Source organism: Lampris incognitus, chromosome 4 (assembly GCF_029633865.1).
Source record: "Lampris incognitus isolate fLamInc1 chromosome 4, fLamInc1.hap2, whole genome shotgun sequence".
Lineage (NCBI taxonomy): Eukaryota > Metazoa > Chordata > Actinopteri > Lampriformes > Lampridae > Lampris > Lampris incognitus.
This window is the reverse complement of record NC_079214.1, coordinates 70859461-70884743: the sequence shown is the minus strand read 5'-3', so window position 1 is coordinate 70884743 and position 25283 is coordinate 70859461. Positions and strand designations below refer to the sequence as shown.

Here is a 25283-nt window from a genome sequence, read left to right as displayed (position 1 = left end):
GGACACCACCATCATGGTCATCCTCATCTACATCCCTTTAAATCCTTTCATATATGGACACCACCATCATGGTCATCCTCATCTACATCCCTTTAAATCCTTTCATATATGGACACCACCATCACGGTCATCATCTACATCCCTTTAAATCCTTTTATACATGGACACCACCACCACGGTCACCCTCATCTACATCCCTTTAAATCCTTTTATACATGGACACCACCACCACGGTCACCCTCATCTACATCCCTTTAAATCCTTTTATACATGGACACCACCATCGCGGTCATCCTCATCTACATCCCTTTAAAACCTTTTATACATGGACACCACCACCACGGTCACCCTCATCTACATCCCTTTAAATCCTTTTATACATGGACACCACCACCACGGTCACCCTCATCTACATCCCTTTAAATCCTTTTATACATGGACACCACCATCGCGGTCATCCTCATCTACATCCCTTTAAAACCTTTTATACATGGACACCACCACCACGGTCACCCTCATCTACATCCCTTTAAATCCTTTTATACATGGACACCACCACCACGGTCACCCTCATCTACATCCCTTTAAATCCTTTTATACATGGACACCACCATCGCGGTCATCCTCATCTACATCCCTTTAAAACCTTTTATACATGGACACCACCACCACGGTCACCCTCATCTACATCCCTTTAAATCCTTTTATACATGGACACCACCATCATGGTCATCCTCATCTACATCCCTTTAAATCCTTTCATATATGGACACCACCATCATTGTCGTCTTCATCTACACTCCCTTTTCTTTTACCTTTTTCTAAATGTGAGTGTGCAAAGGAAGGCTAAAAACAGGGGCTTACCTACTGATATAATATTTACTCAGGAGCAGGTGTTGGGAAGGTTCATAGTGGGGACTTTTCCCCGCTATGAACACAACAGGAGCTCCAAACAAAAAGAAAAGAGGGAAACTTACTTTGACTTACTCATAGTTTTTCACCAACTGGTAGAGGCACAGCAGGATGCCCAGCCATCCTGCACTATTGTCTGACTGCAGATAAAAACCTATCTTGTCCACAATTGCTGTCCATTTTCCGGGGTAGTCATGCTTGATCATGTGGTGGATGCATGTCGTCAGCTGGACCCTGAGGAGGTCAAGGGGCAATTTTCAGAGGGGAATTAATGAGGGAGGAGGAGGAGGGTAACAATGAGAAGGGATGTAGGATGGGGGTGGGGGCTACCTGATGCGCTCTGGGGAGTGGATGATGGCCTCCACAATATTGTCCCGAATAAACTGCCTGTCCTCCTCTGGGATGTTTTTGACAGCCACCTCTGTGCCAGAGCCATCTCCTTCACTCCAGTGCTGGGTGACCATGTTCTTCAGATATATCACACCTAGATAAAGGAAAGATAAAAAAACAAAATTCAACAAAAACAACAACATCTGTATAAACTGAAATAACAAATTCATAAAAACACGCGTGTAAGGATGTTCAGGATATTCTAGCAGAGGCCAATTCCTCTTGGTTCCATTACACTACTGTTTAAAACTAAGATATCAGGTGTCCTTCTTGACTGAACAGGACAAAGGATTTGAGTTTTATATCGACTGCGTATCACATCCTTATTTACTAACCCGGCTCAGCAGATTTAAGATCAGTTAGATGACAAAGCAGAGAGGGAACATTATCAGCAGTCAGAGGTCTGGTATGAAGGAGACTTGTGACCGCAGGAGGGAGCCTTGAGGCCTGGCTGAACATTGTGGATCCTCACTTGGATAAACTCGAAGGATTAATGAACCAAGAGAGGCAGAGCAGCAGCCAGGAAATGCATGACAAGTGGCTAATTCTGGCCTTCATTTTTAGTTCACATCTTTCATTTTTTAGTATCTCCCCTGTTTGTTAGTGTGCCAACGACGACACTCCAGGAACACACCAAGACTCCAGAAGTCCCAATTTATAGAGGTGTGAAACAGCAATACATTTCTTGCTAGAGTATAAATGGACCCTTCTATCAGCAGTCCAGTGCATTTGAATGTAGCACAGGGGTGTCAATTGCATTTCAGACCCACACCAGGGGGGTGTTGGGCATGGGTTAAGAGGCACGTGGGGAGAGGAATCGGAGGAAACGAGGGAGGAATGGGAGTGTTCGGAAGCAGATGTCAGACTGCTGACACACATGTCTACACCACTGGCTAGGCAGTCAAAATCCTGCCTATCAACGCTGACAAAGCATATCCCCACGCTGCCGCTTATCTACCCCTATGCCCACCCCAGTATAATGCTGTCCAACAGCACGCTGGCCAAGCCCAGTTATCTGAAATCTGTCCAAAGTAAAAACAGATTCAAAGCAGCAAAAAGAAAGAAAAAAAAACATTTCCAGCTGAATACATTTCTATGTAACAGGTTTCAGAAGCAGAACTTGATGTTTAAAAACATGCACCAACAGATTCACAGGACAAGATAAACAGGATAGTCATTTACAAAAAGGAATGAGTGCAGTGTTACTTGTACAAAACATGAGACAGTAAGCCTCGGCTCCCCCTGTAAATTAACTACTATCTGTGCCAGAACATGAACTCACAGGCTCGAGTGTGTCAACTTGGCAGTAAAGGGATAGATGTTGAGTAGTCACGTAATGAGATCGAAGATGGCGCTGTACTATTGCGACTCGCTGCAGGCTACTCTCACTTTGTTGTTCGTTTTCGTGTTATATGTCACTTTTGTTGCACAAAATGCATCTTGCACAATTAGAATCAGAATCAGGAACATTTATTTGTCGTTTAATTTCATGTACTTGCGCACATGAAATGAAACATCGCTTTCCCCAGCCCACAGCAGTCCAACACAAAGACAACAACACATCCAAAACTACAAGAACACACATATCCAAACCAACACATACTATATCTAAACTAAACAAAAAAAGATCACTGTCCAGGAGAACAAATGCCAGCCAGGATGACTGTCGGAACTGCGAGTCTGCATGGGCTAGCAGTTAGCTTAGCCTGCCCCACTTCCACATCCTGTCAGACCGCCCTCGGTGTTTCCTCTTCGGGCACAGCTCCCATCAGGGCTGTGGTCCTTGGGCCCACAGGACGCTGCAGACCAGGCTCCCTCAGCCGATCCAATGCCAGCTGTGCCAGCCAGACACCTTCAACACACCTCCCCACACTCCACATGACGACACTAAAAAGACAGTCAATGCTAGACGAGACCGCGGTTAGACCGCCCTCGGTGTTATCGGAACTGCCGGTCTGCATGGGCTAGCAGTTAGATTAGCCTGCCCCGTTTCCGCGTCCTGTCAGACCTCCCTCGGTGATGCCTCTTCGGGCACAGTTCCAGACAGGGCCGTGGTCCCTGGGCCCACAGAATGCAGCAGACCAAGCTCTCCCAGCCATCAAAAGACGACAAACTTAGACGCAGACATGGACAAAAACACCGCATGGACGGTACTGAGTGAGTCTGCCGCAAACGGGAATTCGCGCCACCATCTTCCCACACCGGTACTGGGTGAGGCTGCTGCAAATGTGAATTTCTGCCGCCATCTCCCCACACCGAAGTGGAATTACCTATGACTGTCAGACTTAACTGGACATAAGATTAGACATTCTCGTGTTATATGTCGCTTTTGTTGCACAAAATGTGTCTTGCACAATTACCTATGATCGCCAGACTTAACTGGACATACCCATGTTCCCAACAGCTGGAAGCTGCAGGACTTGCCAAGAGATTACCTACAACAAACCGGTACCACCATGCAGTAATGGCTGCAGACGGCGCCGCTGCAGCTGAGGTAAAAGTGTTGATGCCTCGGTGATGCTACAACGGCGTCCTACCCGGCCCCCGATTCCCAGCATACTGCTGTCTAGGGCTGCACCTAACGATTATTTACTTATCGATTGATCTAACGATTCTTTTCTCTATTAGTTGACTAATCTAGCGACTAATTTATCGATTATTCTAAAGATTTTTATTACTAAATTAAATTAATTTACCCAATCAATATCAAAAAAACTTGTCTCATTAATATTTCAATATTTATTCAATCTTCTCTTAAAAAAAAAAAGACAGATTAATTCAGTCACTGTATGTCATAGCAAACCTTTCCCTGAACTGGAGAATCAGTATTTTTACTCAAGTACTTGACTTGAAACTTGAACTGGTTATGTCTAGGCCATGAATATTACATAATCACCTGATCGTGATTATTTGACCTGACCGCGATCATTTTGCATAATCGTTAGAATAGTTTCCATTCATTTGTATAAAAACAGCTATGTCGGCCCTGTGATGGCTTGGCGGCCTGTCCAGGCTTTCTCTCCGCCTGCCGCCCAATGACTGCTGGGATATGCTCCAGCATCCCTGTGACCTTGAGGGCAGGATAAGTGGTTCAGATACTGGATAGCTGGATAGGTGAAACTAACAGAAATTTCATATTTCCATCACTATTTCCACGCCGTTTTCCACCATGTGTTGTTTGACTGGCGCTCTTAATGACGTCATCTTGTTGTGCCCCTTCCATGATGGTTTAATAGCACGACTGATGAATTAGTGCCAACAAACTGTTTATCTTGAGACGCTTTTTCTATAATATAATATTGGATGGCTGCATTTGGACGAGCATGTGTTGACATTAACATCATGGATATAGTTGCAAAGCCAAACATCACAGCAGCACTGTGGGCACATGTTGGTTTTAAGCCACATGAAACAGCAGAGCCCGATAACTTGGAGGAGGCCATTTGTCAGATATGCAGCAAAAAGGTGGCAGTCAGAAGCACTAATACCACAAATTTAAAAAACCATCTACGGATCCACAACCCGACCCAATTCGCTGAACTTGGAAAGACAGCCACCGCCGCAGTTCCATCCCGGCAACTGGCTGTTCCTGAAGCTTTCGGACGGGTGTCTAAATATAAACGTGACAGTACCAGATGGTGCACGTTAACAGACAGTGTAATGCGGTTTATAGCCAAAGAATTGCAGCCATTCAATACGGTTGAAAAACCAACATTTAAAGAAATGCTGCAAAAGTTTGACAAACAGTACAAATTACCAGGAAAAACATACATCTCCAAAACTGCAATCCCCAATTTATACAACCAAGTCAGGGATGATATTATCAAGGACTTAAAAGAAATTGACTTTTACTCAGCCACTACAGACATGCGGTCCAGCACAAATATGACCCCAAACATGAGCTTAACAATACATTACCTCACCACTGACTGGACTGTACAGTCGAAGTGTTTAGAAACAAGATGTACACCAGAGAACCACACAGCTGATACACCTGCAGGACACCTTCAGTCTGCTTTGGCAGATTGGGCATTAGATGAGCAGAAAATGTCCTGCATAACCACAGATAATGGTTCAAACTCAGTTGGCCGTGGCTAAATTGCTTTGGCTATAATCTCCATTTAGCTGTCACAAATGCCATAGCAAGTGAGAAGGAATGTACAGCTCGCGCCTTGGGATTGTGTAGAAGTCTGGTCAACACATTTATCCTCAGCTGGTTAAACAAGAGAGACCCGTTTCCATTGGGGAGACAGATCTCAACGGGGAAACAGATTTTAATACAACACCGGCACCTCTGCAGTGCTAATCTCACCAACATGGACCATCCATCCACCCATTATCCAAACTGCTTATCCTGCTCTTAGGGTCACGGGGATACTGGACATGAACTAATCACTGGCAAATGTATTTTTGCATCAGTGTGAGGCAAGGAAAACAATTAAAATGATTTACTGACTGTAACAACAGTCTATATAGATTGTTAGTTTAAGCCATTTTCTCACTCATACATGGCCATTTAAGTGACAGCCAAATAACAACGTTAGATGACACATAGTGTAATGTTACGTTACCATAACAGCAGCGGTGCAGAAAAACCTTAAAACATGGGGGCGATGAAGAAACATTTAGAAAATCAATTTTAAGTGACTACTACAAACAGAAACACACTCCCCATGCTGATAATCTGAATACAGCATGCTTGGGTGGGGACTAGAAGTAAAAAGGATTTACAGTGCCGTCTTGATAAAGCACTCCAGGATGCTTTTGCTTCAAGTGCTTGTGCATAGCAGAGACGGACTTTACCATTAAGCAAAGGTCAGCAATTGCCTTAGGCCCCAAACTACCCATAAAACGCCTCATAAACTTGTAGTTAAGAAATGTTTTTTTTTTAAATTTTCTCTAATAAAATTATGTCTTTCTAAAATTCCATACACTAAAATGGCATCAGAATGCTTAATTGGCGGCACAGTGGCTAGCGCCGTCGCCTCACGGCAAGAGGGTGCTGGGTTCGAACCCCAGGGCTGTCCAACCTTGGGGGTTGGACAACCCTACACAGCTCGGATGGGGGTAAATGCAGAGCGTAATTTCCCTACGGGGATTGATAAAGTATATCAAAATCAAATCAAACAAAACAAAACAAATCATGAGTGGCTCAGAGTCCTCCCCTGATCTTACTGCATACCTGTGGATATATTAAGGAAGGCAGTAACCAACTCATGTAAACAAATGGCTCGGCATGGTGTACAGACTGTTGAAAAATGAAGTGAAATACCTCAGCAGTGCTGAAAAAAGGAGGCAGTGGGAGGAAAACAGAAAGTTTTAGCAAAACTGCCAAAGGTAACCTTTTTCATGGCAGCTATCTATGACACTAACATTACTGAAGAGCAGCAAGGAGCTGCTGCTTGCGCTAGCACTAGTGTTAGCATTGCTAATACTAGCGAAGAGCAGCTACCCGTTGCTGCTGGCAGTGTCTGCCCAGCTTGCTCAAGTGATGCTGCTGCTACATGCAAGAAAACCTTACAGGATCTTATGACTGGAAATGGTAACCGAACTGCCGCATTCACGCTCCATGGTAACTATGGCTATGACGAAGATGGCGATACAGAAAATAATCAACAACTAGTGAGTAACAGTCACCCTAACCAATGTGTTACACTTGAAGATGACCCTGAACTCTGGCTGAAACAGCTAAATTCATTTCCCTTCATTTCACTGCATGTTTTACTTTGTAGTATTTCTGTGTATGTGACAAATAAAGTACTTGAACTTGAACTAAAAGACACGCTATCTGACAAAGAGCTCGTCAAACATGTATTGTCAGACATGTATTGCTGTCAGAAAAATAAGGATTGAAAAAAGGGGGAGAACAAAGGATGTGGAGGTCCCCATGCCTGTATTTGCCTTGCACCCCAAAATGACAAAATCTGCCCCACAGCATTTGTACTGCTGTGATAAGCCATTTCCAATTTGCAGTTTACGGACCACATTGTTGGCTCTCTGTCTAAAAAACTTCCACACTTAAGGTGATCTTGGGTGAGGGTTTTTAGCTGCAGCCTGTTCTCCGGGGGAATCCATACTTTGGCCATCTTACTTCATTGCGACACACAAACGCATGTTATGCAAATTGACATATTTCCATAATCAATGACGTCGTTTACATCCATAAGTCCCCCCAGTCCTGCTGCTGTTTAATGTCCAGTCCCTTGAAAACAAGCTGGACGAGCTTCATTGTCAAATAAGCTCTCAGAGGACCATGAAGGACTGTTGTGTGTTCTGCTTTACAGAAACTTGGCTAGGCCCTAATACACCTGAAAGGGCTATACAACCGCAGGGTTTTTCTGTGCACCACGTGGACCGTTCCATGACCACTACTGGCAAGGTAAAGGGGAGTGGTGTATGCTTCTTTGTTAACAATTCATGGTGCACTGACGTGTAAATAGTCCCTGTCCTGTTTGTCAGTGTTGGAACAACTAATAATAAGGTGCAGACCACACTATCTCCCAAGGGAATTCCCCTGAGTGTTAACTGCTGTCTACATACCCTCTGCAAGCTAGTGCCACAGCAGCACTGGACTAGCTGTATGGAGCCATTAGCAGGCAGGAGAACTCGCACCCTGAGGCCATTTCAATTGTGGCAGGGGACACTGTAACCTGAAATCTGTGCTACAAAAATTTTACCAACTTGTCACCGAACCAACCAGCCAGCTATTCAGCCAGCCACCCTGTGCCATGTACAGTGGCTGAGAACCAAAATGTAGAGATCAAGATGAAATGATGACCATTACTCAGAGGGCTGGCAATCCCCAAAGAATCAAAAAATTATTGTATTTTAAAAAAAACATTACTGTAGCCTTATAAAGTTACGTTTCATAATTCATCATTTCTATGACTGATGGGCTTTAGGAAAGAATTTTTCCCAGTAATACCAGAAGGTTATTGTGGTAGTGGGGTATGGTTTAGCCTCGGCTGCAAGCAGAGAAAGGGAGTGTGGCTTGCGGGAGAGCAGATACGAAAGGAAGGCCGATTAGTGACAAGACTCAGGTGTGTCAAACTAACAGCCTGTCCTTTCTATACCCCAGTGAAGCTGGGTCCTGGACTGACTGACACTGATGAACACTCAGGCAAACACAGACGGCAAAACGGAAAGGGAGAGAAAGGAGCCACACCAGGCAATGCTGTGATTGCAACTATTCACTAATCCTCTGTGAATAGTACACATGGCCATTGCAACTCTAGTTAATGGTTATGGTAATCTGCATATGAAACCAATCATTGTATTCGGTCGTTATGCAACTGCGCTGTTTATAAGGGTGGGGATACCTGCAGTCAGTTGAGACTGGACAAGTCACTTAGATGAGTGAGGAAACATTTCTGTGTCCAGATGAAGTGATTCTACTTTCCGTGATGCTAAACTGTTGCGGCATTTATCACATTTATTGAAAGTTTTTGTTTTCTTACAACGTCAAGGGTACATGAAGGGGTCAACCGATTATCGGCCTGGCCAATTATCAAATATGGTATTCAACATTTTTACGATTATCGGAATCTTTTTTGCTTTTGTTTTTTTTTATCCAACTGCCGATAAAATAAATCAATTTAAAAATGTGCCATTTTGGCTCTGTGAAGCTGCCTCTCTGTCTGTAGTCACCCCTCTGTGGTCTCAAGCAATGTCCCGCCCACAGCACTGACTGGTTACATGTCATGAGTAATAGCCTATCAACATGCACTTGCAGACCAGAGCAGCTCCGGTGAGCGACCAGAGCGGTGTTTCAAAGATAAGGCAGCAGATATTGCTGAAGTTGCTATAAACCAGTGATGTAAATAGGTATGCATCCTGGGTCTCTGACGCATTAAAATCTGAAAGGATGCAGTAGGCTCACAATCAACACATCCAGGGCATGCACCCCATTTTTCATTCTGATAACGCTACATTGTGAACAACAAATCTGTAGAAATACAGAAAAACAAAACGAAACGGTGACATGCTACCTTGGCTGCAACAAGCTCGCCACACAGATTTCACTTCAACAATCAAAGCCATCAACTTGGTATAGAATTAATCACAATGTTTGCTTACAAGAACTTCTGGGTAGAAAATCCCTGCGTCATCTGCATACAATTTAAAGGCGTGGAGAAAACTGGGGGGGGGGGTAACAACTGAGATATACTTTCAACTGAAGAGAAAATGGTTGAGAGGAGAAAGGGTTAGGGTCTTTCGGATATCCATCTGCGAAGAGCAAACATGCTCAGAGACAGTACAGTGCCCGTACGACATCGTCACACATACATCTCATTCATTTAAAATGCATGTCTGATGATGTCATATCTGATTAATAACTACACTTTCACTAACATCATAAGTTGGAGACCTAATTTAACTGCTGGGCCAGACAAAAGAAAATGACAGCTTGAGTTTACCCAAAACTAGCAGTTAGTCCTACCGGTGGCGAGATGGAGACGGACGAGATGTAGATTTGGTTTATCAAAGACGTTACCATAGCAACACAGCCACCGTGTTTAACTAGACAGCTTTAAATGTTACAGCTGCGGCTGAAAATGACAACAGAAGAAACAAGTTTGCCAATTTCACAGACGTCCGCGATTCAAATCAACCACCAGCTGTCGACCCGGAAATGACTTGTTAGCGTGCCGTCACCGTGACTCAGTGATTTGCAAAGAAACTCACGTGGCCATTGTCACTCATGTCAATGATGACCGAACGAAGGCGTTATGTAGCACATTACAATTCATTCTGGTGCTACAGACACCATTTTTTTTATTTAAATAATATGTTTTACTCAACTCTCTTATTTGATAATCGATTTCGGTGCTATTATTTTTGCAACAGACACTATTTTGCTTACTTAAATTTTGTACGTCATGATGATGCAACATTGTTTTGTAAAAGTTTTCAGATTTGGGATTTCATTTGTTTAATTTTCTGATACATTTTCAGCACATGAATATAACCATAATTTCAACTAATAAAACATCAAACATGAGTTTAACGCTACAATTTGTCTTTTTTTTTATTGGGGAGCCACTTAATTTCCCCGCGACCCACTCCAATGACCACCTGTGGGGCCCAGGGACTCACTACATTGAAAACCTATTTACGTCACGGAAACATCACAATACTCTATGCTGAAGTTGCAAAAACGCCACAATCTTATGATCTATTTCTTTGTTGACAAGCATGCCCAGTTTCCCAGGTACACCAATGAAAATGCCCAAATGCTGCACTCTGTTGCAGTGATATACAGTTAACTATAACGAGATAATACAGTTCATCTTCATCCACCTTCAGCCGCTTCTCCGGGGTGGGGTCGCGGTGGCAGCAAGCTAAGAAGGGTACTCCAGATGTCCCTCTCTCCAGTAACGCCCTCCAGCTCCCCCTGGGGGATCCCAAGGCATTCCCAGGCCAGATTGGGCATGTAGTCCCTTGAGCAAGTTCTGGGTCTACCCTGGGGTCTCCTCCCAGCTGTGCGTCCCTGGAAAACCTCCAAAGGAAGGCGCCCAGGAGGCATCCTAATCAGATGCCCGAACCACCTCAACTGGCTCCCTTCAATGCGATGGAGCTTGCGATAGCTACATCTTTGAGTAACGTTGGAATTTATTTTAGCTACCGTATTGCGAACATAACTTGCCCGTAGGAGTTGGGGGGTTTTACATGTTACTAGTGCAGTGCCCATTTATGAGGGGCCAAGAGGGCCATTATTCAATTAACTTGTTCATATACTATACTGAACCCCCCCCCCCACACACACACACACACTTAATTTCAGTTAAACCGAAAGGCGTTTCAGGTGAAACGGAAGGAAACTTAGTTGAACCGGAAGGTGCTTGAGAAAAGAGCGCACATCATTTAAAAAAAGTGGTGTTGGTTCGCGGTCATTGCCCGATCCTTGCGGAAACCTGATTTGTTCAACGCATGCGCGAAAACGCGTCTATTTCCTGTCACCGCTATCGTTCCACAGCGTAGTTGAAAGGCGTCTTCTCCACCTTGGGTCGTGGTCGCCCCCCCGGGTCGGCAGAGACGGGGTGGAGCAGCGACCGGACGGGTCAGAAGGAGCGGGGTAACTGGCTAGATTCAAGTGGGGGAAGAAAACAAATATTCCAACTCGCGCGAATGACGCGAAATTGCGTCTTTGCGCTATTCATTCATCCATTCATTCATGTCTATTCGCAACTTTGCACTGACTTTATATGGAACTCCATCGCACCAAAACACTGCTTCGCGTCGGGTGTGTACAACATAACACTAATGAAATAGAAGTGTTGAGTCTTATCTTTTGCAAAAGACTCGCCCGGTTCTTTGATTCAGGTCGACATAGGTAAATAAGAAGTCAGACGGCTTCTTGCTGGTTCGTGGTGGTTTATTTGGCGCACAACAAATAGTTCACAGGTAATGCTGCAGCGCTGGAGACGTACCCTCGGTGCAGCCGGGAGTCGTCTGCCAAATAGTGGAAGAACATCATCTTAAACACTAAAACAACAAGGCGTGGTGCTCTTCGGAGACAGGTGTGATCTTCTTCTTCTTCTTGGTTTCCTTTCATCACTGTCGGTCCCGTTTCCCTCGTGTTGTCTTGCTGGTGTAGCGCGTCTCCTAATCAGGTTTATGTGCATAGCGTTCCTGCTTCAAGGCCGTCCTTATGAGGTGGGTGCACGTAGTGCTTCTACTCCAAGGCCGTCTCGATCAGGCCGGCGTACACAGCGTTCCTACTCTCAGGCCCAGCTCCTTTACAAGATTACACTTTTCCTTACCGAATAAATACCTTTTTCCTGTTTTGATAAAGACAGGGTATCTGCAGATTTCAGTAAGTTAAATTTAAGACTTTTAAGACCTTTTTAATGCCACTTGGAACGTAATTTAAGACCAAGATCTACAACAAAATATATGCATATGGTTGGTAAGACCTAACGCCCAACAGCTGAATATTTAAACATTTGATTGGCGGAATTTTGCGCGATTGCAATCAGATAAGCTGAAGTCCTCCGCCATGTTGAAAAAGCTGCCAGAAACTATACGCTGCTGTGATTGGTTGGTTCGCTGTGAGCATTTGAGGACAAAACAACGAATCACAGCAGAGCGCTCAGCGGAGGTCCCTCCCCCCTCCCTCCGGACGATCAATTCTAGCATCAACTTTTCTTCTTCTCTCGGCGGCCATTTTGTCATGACTTAGTTACATGTCTGCCAAATTCTATATAGGCTATACCATTTAGCAATTAACTGCTCAGTAAAACCAACATCGGTATTCTTTTCGATAACTAGTTACATTAATATTACCTGCAACCGTGAGTTGCAGGTAATATTGCCATGGTATCGCATCATCCAGGTCATTTATTTGTCTATGGGGATACATATTTGTTTTAATTGCAGGGAATGGCATGCTATAGCCAACAGGGGCGCCTGATACGAACCTGGAATTCATGAAAATAGCACGTGGTGGAATGACTATGTACCGTATAAGTGTGTGTCAAATATTATCTTATGTCAGTTTAGGTGTTCAATAGATTTCTCGTTCGTTTTAAAAGGCGTTATTTTATTATGTTTGCGGAGCTATCAGAACGTGACTTACCACTGCTCAGAATTTCCATCTCTGCTGTGGATTTCCGGTTTCCAGAGGCTTCCATAAGCGATTCTATCTGACCAATAGATGTCGCTGGCTGAACACATGTATGCATTTCGCCCTAGAACGGTCTATTTACAACCTCACATTATTAGCTGAAGCGGAAAAAGCAGCCAACTCTGGTCACGACTGCAAGTAGTCACCGGAATAATTCGCGCTCTGCACGCAACCCAAGCTACATTCCTCTAACAAGCCGGGGTTCCGTAACGGATCGGGGAGTGACGGGTGTCAAGACAGTTCCGTAAATTGCTTCGACGTACTGCCGAGCCGTAAATTGCGTCGACATTCCCCCCCCCCAAACAACTCTTTATTAACACAACAGACTGATGAACATCCAAAAACAGTGTTACACTTATTGTGGCACTGTTCTCACACAAAGAAGTTCTTGCAAGACCTTTGCAGATTTGTCACTACTTCGACATACTGCCGACCGGAAGTAGACGCATTTTGGCGCGTGCGTGGAGCAAGCCGGGTTTCTGAAATGGATCGGCGTATGACAGTTTGTTCGCTACGCTGTCTGCTCAACAGCCTGCAAGCAGGCTTACCGAAGCGGCAGCTTTACTTAACACTGTACTGGCCTCACCGGAGACCGTCACAGCCCTGTCAAACACCACCATAGGGCAGCAACCGGAAGAATAGAGCCGCCATCATCATCATCAATATAATCACTATATTCAAGCAGGCCGAGGACTAGGCGCACATTATTATGTATTGATCTACCTCTCACGAATCCTGACCCAGTGTCACTTATTATTTGAGAAAGTCCTTTGAGACGAGTTGAAAACATGTGCGTGAGCAGCTTGCAATCAGTGTTGAGGAGCGTTATTGGTCGCCAATTACCCAATATATATATATATATTTTAATCTTTACCTGGTTTTGGAATAAAAACTATTACACCTTGCTTCATAGTCTGTGGAAGTGAATAAATTTCATAGTTTCTTATTGTGTTTCAAATAAAAGTACTTTGATACGTTCCCAAATATGTTTATAAAAAATTGCTGTCAGGCCATCTGGGCAGTCAGGAGTCAAGCAATGCATTGCTCTCTCTAGCTCCTCATATGAGATCTGTGCCTCACAGTCATTTCTGAAATCTTCATTTATTTGAGGAATTAAAACTTTTGATTTTGTCAAAAAAAAAAAGAAAAAAAAGACTTCTGCTTTATCAGGTGAAAATTTAGAAGAGTACAGATTACTAAAAAAGGAATGTTTCATTGGCTATCCTCTTTGGGTCAGAGCATTCATTGTTATTGATGATCAATGTTCCCCTCTTTGTTTCTTGGCGGGTTTTCTCTAATCTGCAAAAATAAGAAGAATTTCTCTCTCCACCCTCAATCCATTTTGCTTTAAATCTAATGAAAACCCCCTTTGCTTTCTTTGTGTAACCATCATCCAGTTGGGTATGTAGTGTAAGTAATTTCTTTTTCAGCATCAGTAATTGTGGGTTAATTGCAGCACAGACATTTTGCTCGTCAAATTGGGCCTCTTTTACCTGGGCGGAATATTTCAGTTGTTCACTGAAGGATATGGAAAAAAATTCTCATTTTAAATTTCAAAAATTCCCATTTGGAGATATAAGAAGAAAGGCTGTTATCTTTAGAAATGTGAATAATAATGGTTTTAACCCCCTGACAGTAGACCTCAGAATGTAACAAGCTGGCAGTTCCAATAACCCTTATTTCGCTTGGAAGCATTAATAGGTTTCAAAGTTAAACTAATAAAACAGTGGTCTGATAAGGGAGCGGTAGATAAAAAAAAGTCAGCAACAAATTCCTCTATACAATTAGAAATGAGCCAAAAATCAATCCTAGATTTACTTGAGCCATCTGGCTTAAGCTAAGAAAATTCTTTTAAATCAGGGTGCATAAAGCGCTATGGGTCCAAACAGATTGGAGCTACTCCAAAAATGAACGAAATGGGGATTATATTGATTGCTATGACACTTTGTGGGAGAGCGGTCCAACACTCATTATGCACCATATTGAAGTCCCCTCCTAACATATCAGTAAGGTATCTCAGTTTCAGATCCTTAATAATATTATTGATTTAAGAAAGCAAGTTCTTATTCCGGTTCATATTACTGTATCCATACATATTCCCCAAAATAAAAAGGGAATGCTCAATTGACAAAACACAGGATCCAGTGACCGTCCACACTTTTTTTTGGAAGTAATAACTTCCCCAGGGAAGTTGTTCAATAGGATAGCAGTACCTGCAGAGCGATTGGTTCCATGAGAAAATAAAATCGTATCCCCCCATTGGTTGGTCCAGAACTTTTCATCAGTTTCGTTAGAATGACTCTCTTGTAGCAGAACACAGTGCGGTTTCTTGCCTTTACAGAAAAGAAAAATCCTCTCATACACCATTTATGTGAGAGTGTTTCAGCTGTGTATGTAAAAGCATTTCACTTGTGTGTGTGCTCTTAACTATACTATATGAATAATGTCCCTCTTTGCCCCTCGTAACTATTCATCCAAACTTCACACCCAATACTCAAAGGAAAATGGGTCTAAAAACTTTACTATTTACAGATTTCTCAAGAACCGCTCATCAACACAATTTCACACTCGACACCGCACTTCTTTGGGTCCTCAACAATACACCCGCCAAGTGTGAAGTCGATCGGATGAACAGTTGTCGAGAAAAATCCCATCGCTTATAACACGGGATTGTCCTGTATTGGAAAAAATACTGCGTCCCGTATTGAATCGATAACCCAGATAACAAAATTGCTGTGGCCCGGACCCGTCCCACACCCGACACTTCATCCGGAACACATACCACGTGGAATGATGGCACCTGAGCGGTCCGCTCCTGTCTGCCAGATCTGGGCCAGAACCAAGCCATAGCAATGCCGCATGTGCCACATATTTGCCAAAGGTGGCCCATATTTGTTTTGTGATATTTGGGCCATATTCACCATTTACCACACGGGCCACTTCAGGGTCACATCCAGATCACACGTTGCCCAGAGCACCGCATCTTTGCCAAAAAAGGCCCACATGTGATTTGGCATATTTGGGCTATATCTGCTATTATACATGTGGGCCACTTCAGGCTCACATCCATTTTGTCAGGGCCAGAAGAAGGCCACCAGTGCATGAAACGGCCCACATCCGGATGCTATCTGGGGAGGGACGCGATTCGTCCCCATTTCCATACACGTCATTTCATATACAAAGGTCTTCTAAGTGTTGAGAATAACATAACATCAAGTAAAATCAAACCAGAGGGGAGAACTTTGATTTCAGTGGTGAGCTACAGACCGACAAGCTCTGCATGCTGTGAGATTGCACGTCAGTGTCATGCCGTCATCGTTGGCATAAGGCCTAACTCAGTGGTTGCCTTGTACAGTTAAAAATATCACCCTCAGTCGCTTGCAGTTACTGATGGCTTCCATTTTTTTGGGATGGACACAATGTTACACTTGTGATGTTTCAGTGTCGTTTGTGTCAAACCAAACAGTATTACAAATCCAAAGCATAATACAGATAATTTTATTACACTTGTAATTCTAAGTGCTTTTCTTATTTTGTCTTGTAATAAACAACTGCAAACTGTGTGTGTTGGCGTATTGGATTCCCAAAAAACATTACATCATCAAGGGGGAGAATGTAGGACAGGGGTCCCCAATAGGCGGCCCGCGGGCCACGTCCGGCCCATGACGGGTTGATTTATGGTCCGCGAGAATTTTTGGAGAAATGCCAGAAGGAAGAATATTTTTTCTAATTTCCCTACCCAAAAAAAAAAAAAATTTAACTTCTTAGTAAAAGTAAGACTAGTAATATATCGAAAAATAAACGGAAAATCTCGGTTTAAATTATAATGCCTGCAACGTATCGACACCAAAACAAACTAACGAACAACATGCTGCTGGAGGTTGAGTGGCCCGTGGTTTTAAAAGTGGCCCGCTATGAAAAGTAATTGGGGACCCCTGATGTAGGACTTGTGGCACGGGGAGGTAGCTTGGAGGGCGTCACTTATTTCTCTACATAGAAGGTGCAAACCCCAGGAAAGACATACAGTGCATCCGGAAAGTATTCACACCCCTTCACTTTCCCCACTTTTTGTTATGTAACAGCCTTATTCCAAAATGGATTAAATTCCCTTTTTTTCCTCATCAATCTACATACAATACCCCATAACGACAAAATGAAAAAGGTTTTGTAGAAATTTTTGCAAATTTATTATAAATTAAAAACTGAAATATTGCATGTACATAAGTATTCACACCCTTTGCTATGACACTCAAAATTGAGCTCAGGTTCATCCTGTTTCCATTGATCATCCTTGAGATGTTTCTACATCTTGATTGGAGTCCACCTGTAGTAAATTCAACTGATCGGACATGATTTGGAAAAGCACACACCTGTCTATATAAGGGCCCACTGTTGACAGTGCATGTCAGAGCAGAAACCAAGACATGAAGTCAAAGGAATTGTCTGTGGACCTCCGAGACAGGATTGTATCGAGGCACAGATGTGGGGAAGGGTACAAAAAAATTTCTACAGCTTTGAAGGTCCCGAAGAGCACAGTGGTCTCCATCAATCATAAATGGAAGAAGTTTGGATCCACCAGGATTCTTCCTAGAGCTGGCCGCCCAGCCAAACTGAGCAATCGGGGGAGAAGGGCCTTGGTCAGGGAGGTGACCAAGAACCCGATGGTCACTCTGACAGAGCTCCAGCATTCCTCTGTGGAGATGGGAGACCCTTCCAGAAGAACAATCAGGCCTTTATGGTAGAGTGGCCAGACGGAAGCCTCTGCTCAGTAAAAGGCACATGACAGCCCGCTTGGAGTTTGCCAGAAAGCACCTAAAGGACTCTCAGACCATGAGAAACAAGATTCTCTGGTCTGATGAAACCAAGATTGAACTCTTTGGCCTGAATGCCAAACGTCCCGTCTGGAGGAAACCAGGCACCTCTCATCACCTTGCTAATACCATCCCTACAGTGAAGCATGGTGGTGGCAGCATCATGCTGTGGGGATGTTTTTCAGCGGCAGGAACTGGGAGACAAGTCAGGATCGAGGCAAAGATGAATGGAGCAAAGAATAGAAAGATCCTTGATGTAAACCTGCTCCAGAGCGCTCAGGACCTCAGACTGGGGCGAAGGTTTACCTTTCAACACAACAACGACCCTAAGCACACAGCCAAGACAACGAAGGGGTGGCTTCGGGACAAGTCTGTGAATGTCGTTGAGTGGCCCAGCCAGAGCCCAGACTTGAACCCCATTGAACATCTCTGGAAAGACCTGAAAACAGCTGTGTAGCGACGCTCCCCATCTAACCTTACAGAGCTCGAGAGGATCTGCAGAGAAGAATGGGAGAAATACCCCAAATATAGGTGTGCCAAGCTTGTAGCTTCATACCCAAGAAGACTTGAAGCTGTAATCGCTGCCAAGGGTGCCTCAACCAAGTACTGAGTAAAGGGTGTGAATACTTATGTACATGCAATATTTCAGTTTTTCATTTTTAATAAATTTGCAAACATTTCTTCAAAACCTTTTTGGCTTTGTCATTATGGGGTATTGTATGTAGATTGATGACAAAAAAAAGGAATTTAATCCATTTTGGAATAAGGCTGTAACATAACAAAATGTGGGGAAAGTGAAGGGGTGTGAATACTTTCCGGATGCACTGTATATACATATAGACATACTGAGCCTGCTTCCATTTTACTTTTACTACTTTTATTAATCCCCGTGGGGCAATTCTTTCTCTGCATGTAACCATCCTAGCTGTGTAGCTAGGAGCAGTGGGCAGCCACTGTGCAGCGCCCAGGGACCAACTCCAGTTTGTCTTGCCATGCCGGTCAGAGGCAAAAACAGGAGTATTAACCCTAACATGCATGTTTCTTTTGATGGTGGGGAAAACCGGAGCACCCGCAGAAAACCCACTGCAGACACGGGGAGAACATGCAAACTCCACACAGAGGATGACCTGGGATGACCCCCAACATTGGACAACCCCGGGGTTCAAACCCAGGACCTGCTTGCTGTGAGGTGACAGTGCTAACCACTGGGCCACCGTGCCATAGTTTAGTTATAAAGGTAGCAGAACATAAGCGAACTTGAAAACAATAGCGAACATCAACAAGCTCATTTGTTGATCCATAATTTAGCCAGTTGACTAGCAAAAAAATTCATAGGCTATGTCACTTCTTGCTGCTGGGAGCTCCCTGCACTTTTTAAGAAATTGAAAAGTTCTTTTAATTAAACATATGCTTAAAGGAATTTAAACCAAGTTTTTGTTGGGAGTATGTGTTATTCTAAATTTTGACACAAAGATTTTTACTGCAAATGTATATTGGTTCCAAATATCAGTTATTGGTCTCATTGATTACTAATAATCGGTATTGGCCCTGAAAAACCCATATCGGTTAACCCCTAGCACTTGAGGCATATAATTTGGGTCAAAGGAGTTTCTGAGAACCTCTCTCTACAAAGAGGACACGGATAGCCTACTACAGGATAATGAGTCAAGATGAGTACATAAAAACTCTTGAAGTGGCTGTGTGGTGGTGGTGGTGGGGGGGGATTAAGCCTCTGAGTTTGGAAGTTGTGTTCAAACAACCTGCCCAACAACACTGGAACATTTGGGGCCAGCCCCACAACAGTCAACTCTATCATACAAAGTTGAAAAGTCAATGACTAATTACCAATAAACCCTGCATCTCTTCCACATTCCACAGGAGTCAACACTAATTCGTCCTGGTCATGAATGTTGAGAATAACCGGTTTGACTTTTAACCGCAATCAAAAATGTCACATTTAGCAAACTAAGAACTTTAGAAGCTACGATATTTCGCTACATTCTTTTAGCTACATTGTTTCAGCTTCATGTTCGCCCAATAAAAACCACCTCTTGCAAGTGAGGCAAGGTTGGTGTGTGCAGTTTTCCCACTGATTTGATTGACAATGATGTAAAATCTGTGAAGCCAACACAATGCGATCTTGGTATTCTCTGGTAGCAAAAACTGGTCCAATTCCAATATCCACCCTGTAGACTTAATGGATGTAACCCATGAGCTCAACTTTAGCGTATGAATGAGAGCGGTCATGAAGTAAAGAAACTAGATACTATACGAAGAGGTTTCATGTCCTATTAAACCCCATCAAATAATCTGGGTACATATGGTTAGAGACTGGTGAAAGTGGAAATGCTTTGCAAAACCAACTGAAGACTAAGGTTGGGTACCGAGCACGATACTTTTAGGGGTACTGCCCAAATTATGTTGGTACTACAGAGTACCTATTCACGTTGATCCAACTGGTGCCAAATTTTGGTACCTTGAGAATGGGTTGTGTCGTGAATTAAAATAAATATTGGTAAAATTGCTTATGAGTCTTTCGAATAATCCCTTTAAGTTTACCGCTTGTTGCATGTGTGCATCTCAGAAATCAGGAACATTTGTCGTTTCCCCCAGCCCAACAGCAGTGCAACACAAAGACAAAAACACTTATCCAAACTACAAGAACACATGTATATCCAAACTATTAAAAACAGAAAACCTACAAAAACACTTATCCAAATAAAAAAATGTCACTGTCCAAGAGAGCGAATGCCAGGATGACTGTCGGAATCACCGGTCTGTATGGGCTAGCAGTTAGCTTAGCCTTCCCCGCTTCCGCATCCAGTCAGACTGCTCTCGATGTTTCCTCCTCAGGCGCAGCTCTAGGCAGGGCCGTGGGTCCCTGGGCCCACAGGACGCAGCAAACAAGGCTCCCCCAGCCAATCCAACGCCAGCTCTCCCAGCCAGACACCTTCAACAAACCTCTCCGCACTCCACATGACGACACCAAAAACACAAGTCAACGCTTGGCAAGGCCACTGCCGGACCACCCTTGGTGTTATCGGAAATGCCGGTCTGCATGAGCTAGCAGTTAGCTTAGCCTGCCCCGCTTCCGTGTCCTGCCAGACCACCCTCAATGTTTTCTCTTTATGCGCAGCTCCAGGCAGAGCCGTTATCCCTGGGCCCATAGGACGCAGCAGACCAAGCTCTCCCTGGCGAGCCAGCACCATCTCTCCCAGCCATCAAACAAAGACACAAACTTAAGACGCATACATGGACTAAGACACTGCATGGATGGTACTGGGTGAGGCCGCCGCAAACTAAGTTCGCGCCGCCATCTTCCCACACCGGTACTGGGTGAGACCGCTGCAAACAAGAATTTGTGTCATCTTCCCACAAATCTGGGTGAAAGTATGAGAGAAGGACTACATTACCCCTTGCCTAAATCTACAGTTTGTTCAAGTCCAACAGTCAGGGCAATGGCAAGCCGAAAATTGTGCATTCGTTTTTTTTTAAATCTATTCTTTTCCTCCCCATTTTTTCCCCAGACTCCACTACAGTAACTAACCTCACTGCTATGATTCCTATATCAGGATCACACGTGCTTCTTCAGAGACACACACGACAGCGTTCTCACACTATGCCATGGTGGTTGTGACAGGCTGGAGGCTGTAGGGACAGGTTTGGGAGGGAAGAGGAAGGTAGGGAGGGGTTTTATATTTTACTACTTCTACATTTTTATTAATCCCTGTGGGGCAATTCTTCCTCTGCATTTAACCCATCTGTGTAGCTAGGAGCAGTGGGCAGCCACCATGCAATATGCCTGGGGACCAACTCCAGTTCTTCTTTCCATTGCCTTGGTCAGGGGCACAGACAGGAGCATTAACCCTAACACACATGTCTTTTTTGTGTGTTTGTGTTACAACAACTGGTTTTAAATAAATAAAAAGAATGTTCTGAATAAATAATGTTGAAATTAAGAAGTGTGGACTTATTTTGTGTAACAGAAATTACATTTTTGTTATAACAGAGAGAGTAAAGTACAGAAAAAAAGGTACTGTTGGGTACCAGTACAAATGTGAACGGTACCCAACCCTACTGAAGACTAAAATGTCAATCACAAAAGGTACTATTAACAGCATGTTTGGCTGTTATGGTAGCTAACATTAGCCTGTGGCTACAGCAAGCAATCAAGAAAAACTGTGACTGATTTGCTTTTGCTAAGCTAACCAACTACATAATATTACTTCTTCAAGTAGTAGGCGAGTAAGATTTTCTGTGCTGTGCAAAATTAGCAACCCCAATAGCTATGTATGTGCAACTGCAAGGTTTGGCAGGTAGGCTATCGAAGGGCACCATCCCCAACCTCCAACTGTGCATGCTCTGAAGTGTGTCTCCCTTCATGGTTTAACCTGAAATTAGTTCTGAAATCAGAACATTTCTTGTGTTCGAGTATCAATAAAAACTACTTGTAATTACTTAAGTAGGGTATGAATCAACTAAGCCCCACTTAAGGAGCAAGAAATAAGATATCTTTTTGACTGGAAGTTACCTAGTCCCACAGGAAACCAATCATTCAAAATATGATTATGATGGTCCTCTTAGTAGCAAGCCAGGCACGGACTAATTTGCCTGCTTTTTGAAACGTTTAGCTTGTATTCAATGTCTGTCATGAGGGCTCTAAATGGTATAAAAAGGAAAAACAGGGCGGCTATTTATGACATCATACTTTGCTATGCAGACGATGCACCATGTATTTACCAACATCTACTTTAGGACTTTTTTTCTCTTCATTTCAACCACAGTTTGATGAACATCGTTTATCTGAAATGTAAAAAGATAAGTCATCAAATATCAGACATGCCATGCCAGATATGGAAATTTTATACAAATGTTTGAGTGAAAATATAAAAACAAAAATGAACAATTGTGAAGGCATATCATGAGAAATAGTTAGCAATATGTTGACAATTACAGATAAACTTCTTGCCCGCAACATCCATGCTTGGTTTGTTTACATTTTTGAGAGGGCAGGACAGTCAAATTTTTATTTTTTTTTAAACCCCCCCCCTTTTCTACCCAATTGTACCCGGCCAACCACTACACTTCTCTGAGCCATCCTGGTCGCTGCTCCACCCCCCTCTGCCAAGCTGGGGAGGGCTGCAGACTACTACATGCTTCCCCCGATAAATGTGGCGTCGCCAGCCACTTCTTTTCACCTGACAGTGAGGAGTTTCACCGGGGGGACATAGCGTGTGGGAGGATCACGCTATTCCCCCCAGTACCCCCCCCATGCAGGCCAGAAATCGTCCAGAGGAGGCGCTGGGGCAGCGACCAGGACACATACCCACATCCAGCTTCCCACCCGCAGACACAGCCAATTGTGTCTGCAGGGATGCCCGACCAAGCCGGAGGTAACATGGGGATTCGAACTGGCGATCCCCGTGTTGGTAGGCAACAGAATAGACTTCTACGCTATCTGGACGCCAAGGACAGCGATTTCAAACGTTACCAATTTCACTATGAATAGTGGGCAAGTCCCTCAGAAAGTCCGCAGAAATGCAGTTTCAGAGAAAGGCTACATATGGGTGTCAAAGGTAGGGCTGGCCGATATGACTTCAACTCAATATCACGATTATTTCAAACTTTTACCTCGAGTACGATTAATGAACGATTATTTATTTATTTTATATGCTTTTTTTCTTACACTGCCCCCATAGTTCTCTGACAAGGTCTGTACTGTAAATATGCTGAACTGCTGGGATATTTTTCTTATGAAGCATATCTTATGTTTGTGATTTTTAAATAATTTAAGGAAACACACACAGATGAACTATTTATTTATTTACTGAATATTTCAAACAGTTGAAATCAAAATCAGTTGAAATTGCAGGTTCCACTCATTGTCAATATAGTGCAACGTAAGGCTGAAGTATGGCTCCATCGTTCTACCTGACTAGAGACCAGGCGTGGCTGCAAAGTACCCAACAGATTGTAGTTCAGCGGCTACCTTCTCACCACGTTTGGTACATGTTGAACAGGTTGTAGTTCAGAGGCTACCTTCTCACCACATATTGTGTACATGTTGAACAGGTTGTAGTTCAGCAGCTACCTTCTCACCACATGTTGTGTACATGTTGAACAGATTGTAGGTCAGCAGCTACCTTCTCACCACATGTTTTGTACATGTTGGTCACCGCTGTTTGAGAAAAATATTTGGGCGATGACACAGCGTATCTTTTATCGAGGGTTTTAATGAGATGTTTAAACCCTCTGTGTGCCACAGTAGCTGTGGAGGCCATATCCTTTGCCATGTAATATGCAATGGCATCAGTTACTTCTTTCCATCTTCTTGAATCCTTGGCATATTGTATGGCATTTGTAAATGCTGGTGTTAGTGACAGTTGCTTTGTGGAAGCACTTTGGCGTTTGTCGGTCTCTCTCTTTTTTTGATCCATGCACTCTCCATATTCGGTAATGTGATTGTGTTCCAAGCGATTAAACAGATTGGTGGTGGTACTTTTGGTCGCTGAAATTGTTTTCCGCAGTGTTTACACTGACTTCTTTTTGTTCCGTCATCTTCACTGAAGCCAAAATGTGTCGAAACGACAGACATAGCATTCTGTTTAAGTATAAGCTGCTCAGGTTGAGGCCTATGTATTGGCTCTGTGTCAGCGCTTGTGTCATCTATGTCATCAGCTTGCTTTGAGTGAACTCGGGCTAACATTAGTTGGACGAGGCAGAGGCACGTGACTGAGCACGACGTGGTATTTTTTTTCAAAGGGACAGTTCATGAACGCACATATTGTGGAAATTATTAACCACATTAACCGACATGAGCAAGACTAAGTCGGGGAGAGGTTCTTAATGTCGGTTTCCATACATTTTCGATTAACTGCCCAGCCCTAGTCAAAAGGTCTGCATCAGACCCCTCATGCACTTGCTGTTTTTAGTTTTTACTGGGACATCCCTAAACCCTCGCAGACTTGGCAGGAGCACACCTAAAAGTCTTTTGAGTTCGGACACAATTCAGTCAAAGTGGACCGACGTCTGCCAGCAAAATGTTTACTGCTAGGTAAGTATTTATACCACCCATAGTTTTGTTTGATGCAAGTAATGATTGTGAATGTGCTTGATACCATGTGCCATTAACACAATTAGATCTTAAAACATGCAATTAAATTTTAACGTAACAAATAACCACAGAAATATGCTAAATTACCATTTCTTCTGACATTGCTCTCACCTGTGTATAGTTTAACCGTATCCCGTTTTAAATGTCTTGCAACTGTATGCAGCACATCTCGTCACAGTGACAAGCCAGCAGAAAGCCCAAATGCAAATATCTTTTCAAGGAATACAAATATGGCTGCTGAGAAACTTCCACTGGCATGAACCTTAGTGGACGTTCTAGCATTATGTTATAATTCCAGGGTGTATTTTATATTAGTGGGTGTTCCTGGCTAGCTAGTCCAACAACAGAACAAGCTAGACTAGCTTACTTTGTATAGGGAAGGAAAATGAGAACCTAGGCTCAAATGGTTGTGTTCCTACTGGAGAAAACT

The 25283-nt window shown here is 43.5% G+C and overlaps 1 protein-coding gene across 1 annotated transcript in view; it reads right to left on the bottom strand.

Annotated features, from left to right (window-relative positions):
- The window catches only part of ipo7 (importin 7), a 54598-nt gene that overhangs the window by 20426 nt on the left and 8889 nt on the right, over window positions 1-25283 (bottom strand). The window contains exons 3-4 of the mRNA XM_056278173.1: window positions 1243-1396; window positions 988-1146 (exon numbers count right to left, since the gene is read on the bottom strand). Coding sequence (XP_056134148.1) covers window positions 988-1146; window positions 1243-1396 — 313 coding nt within the window. The remainder of the gene's footprint in view (window positions 1-987; window positions 1147-1242; window positions 1397-25283) is intronic.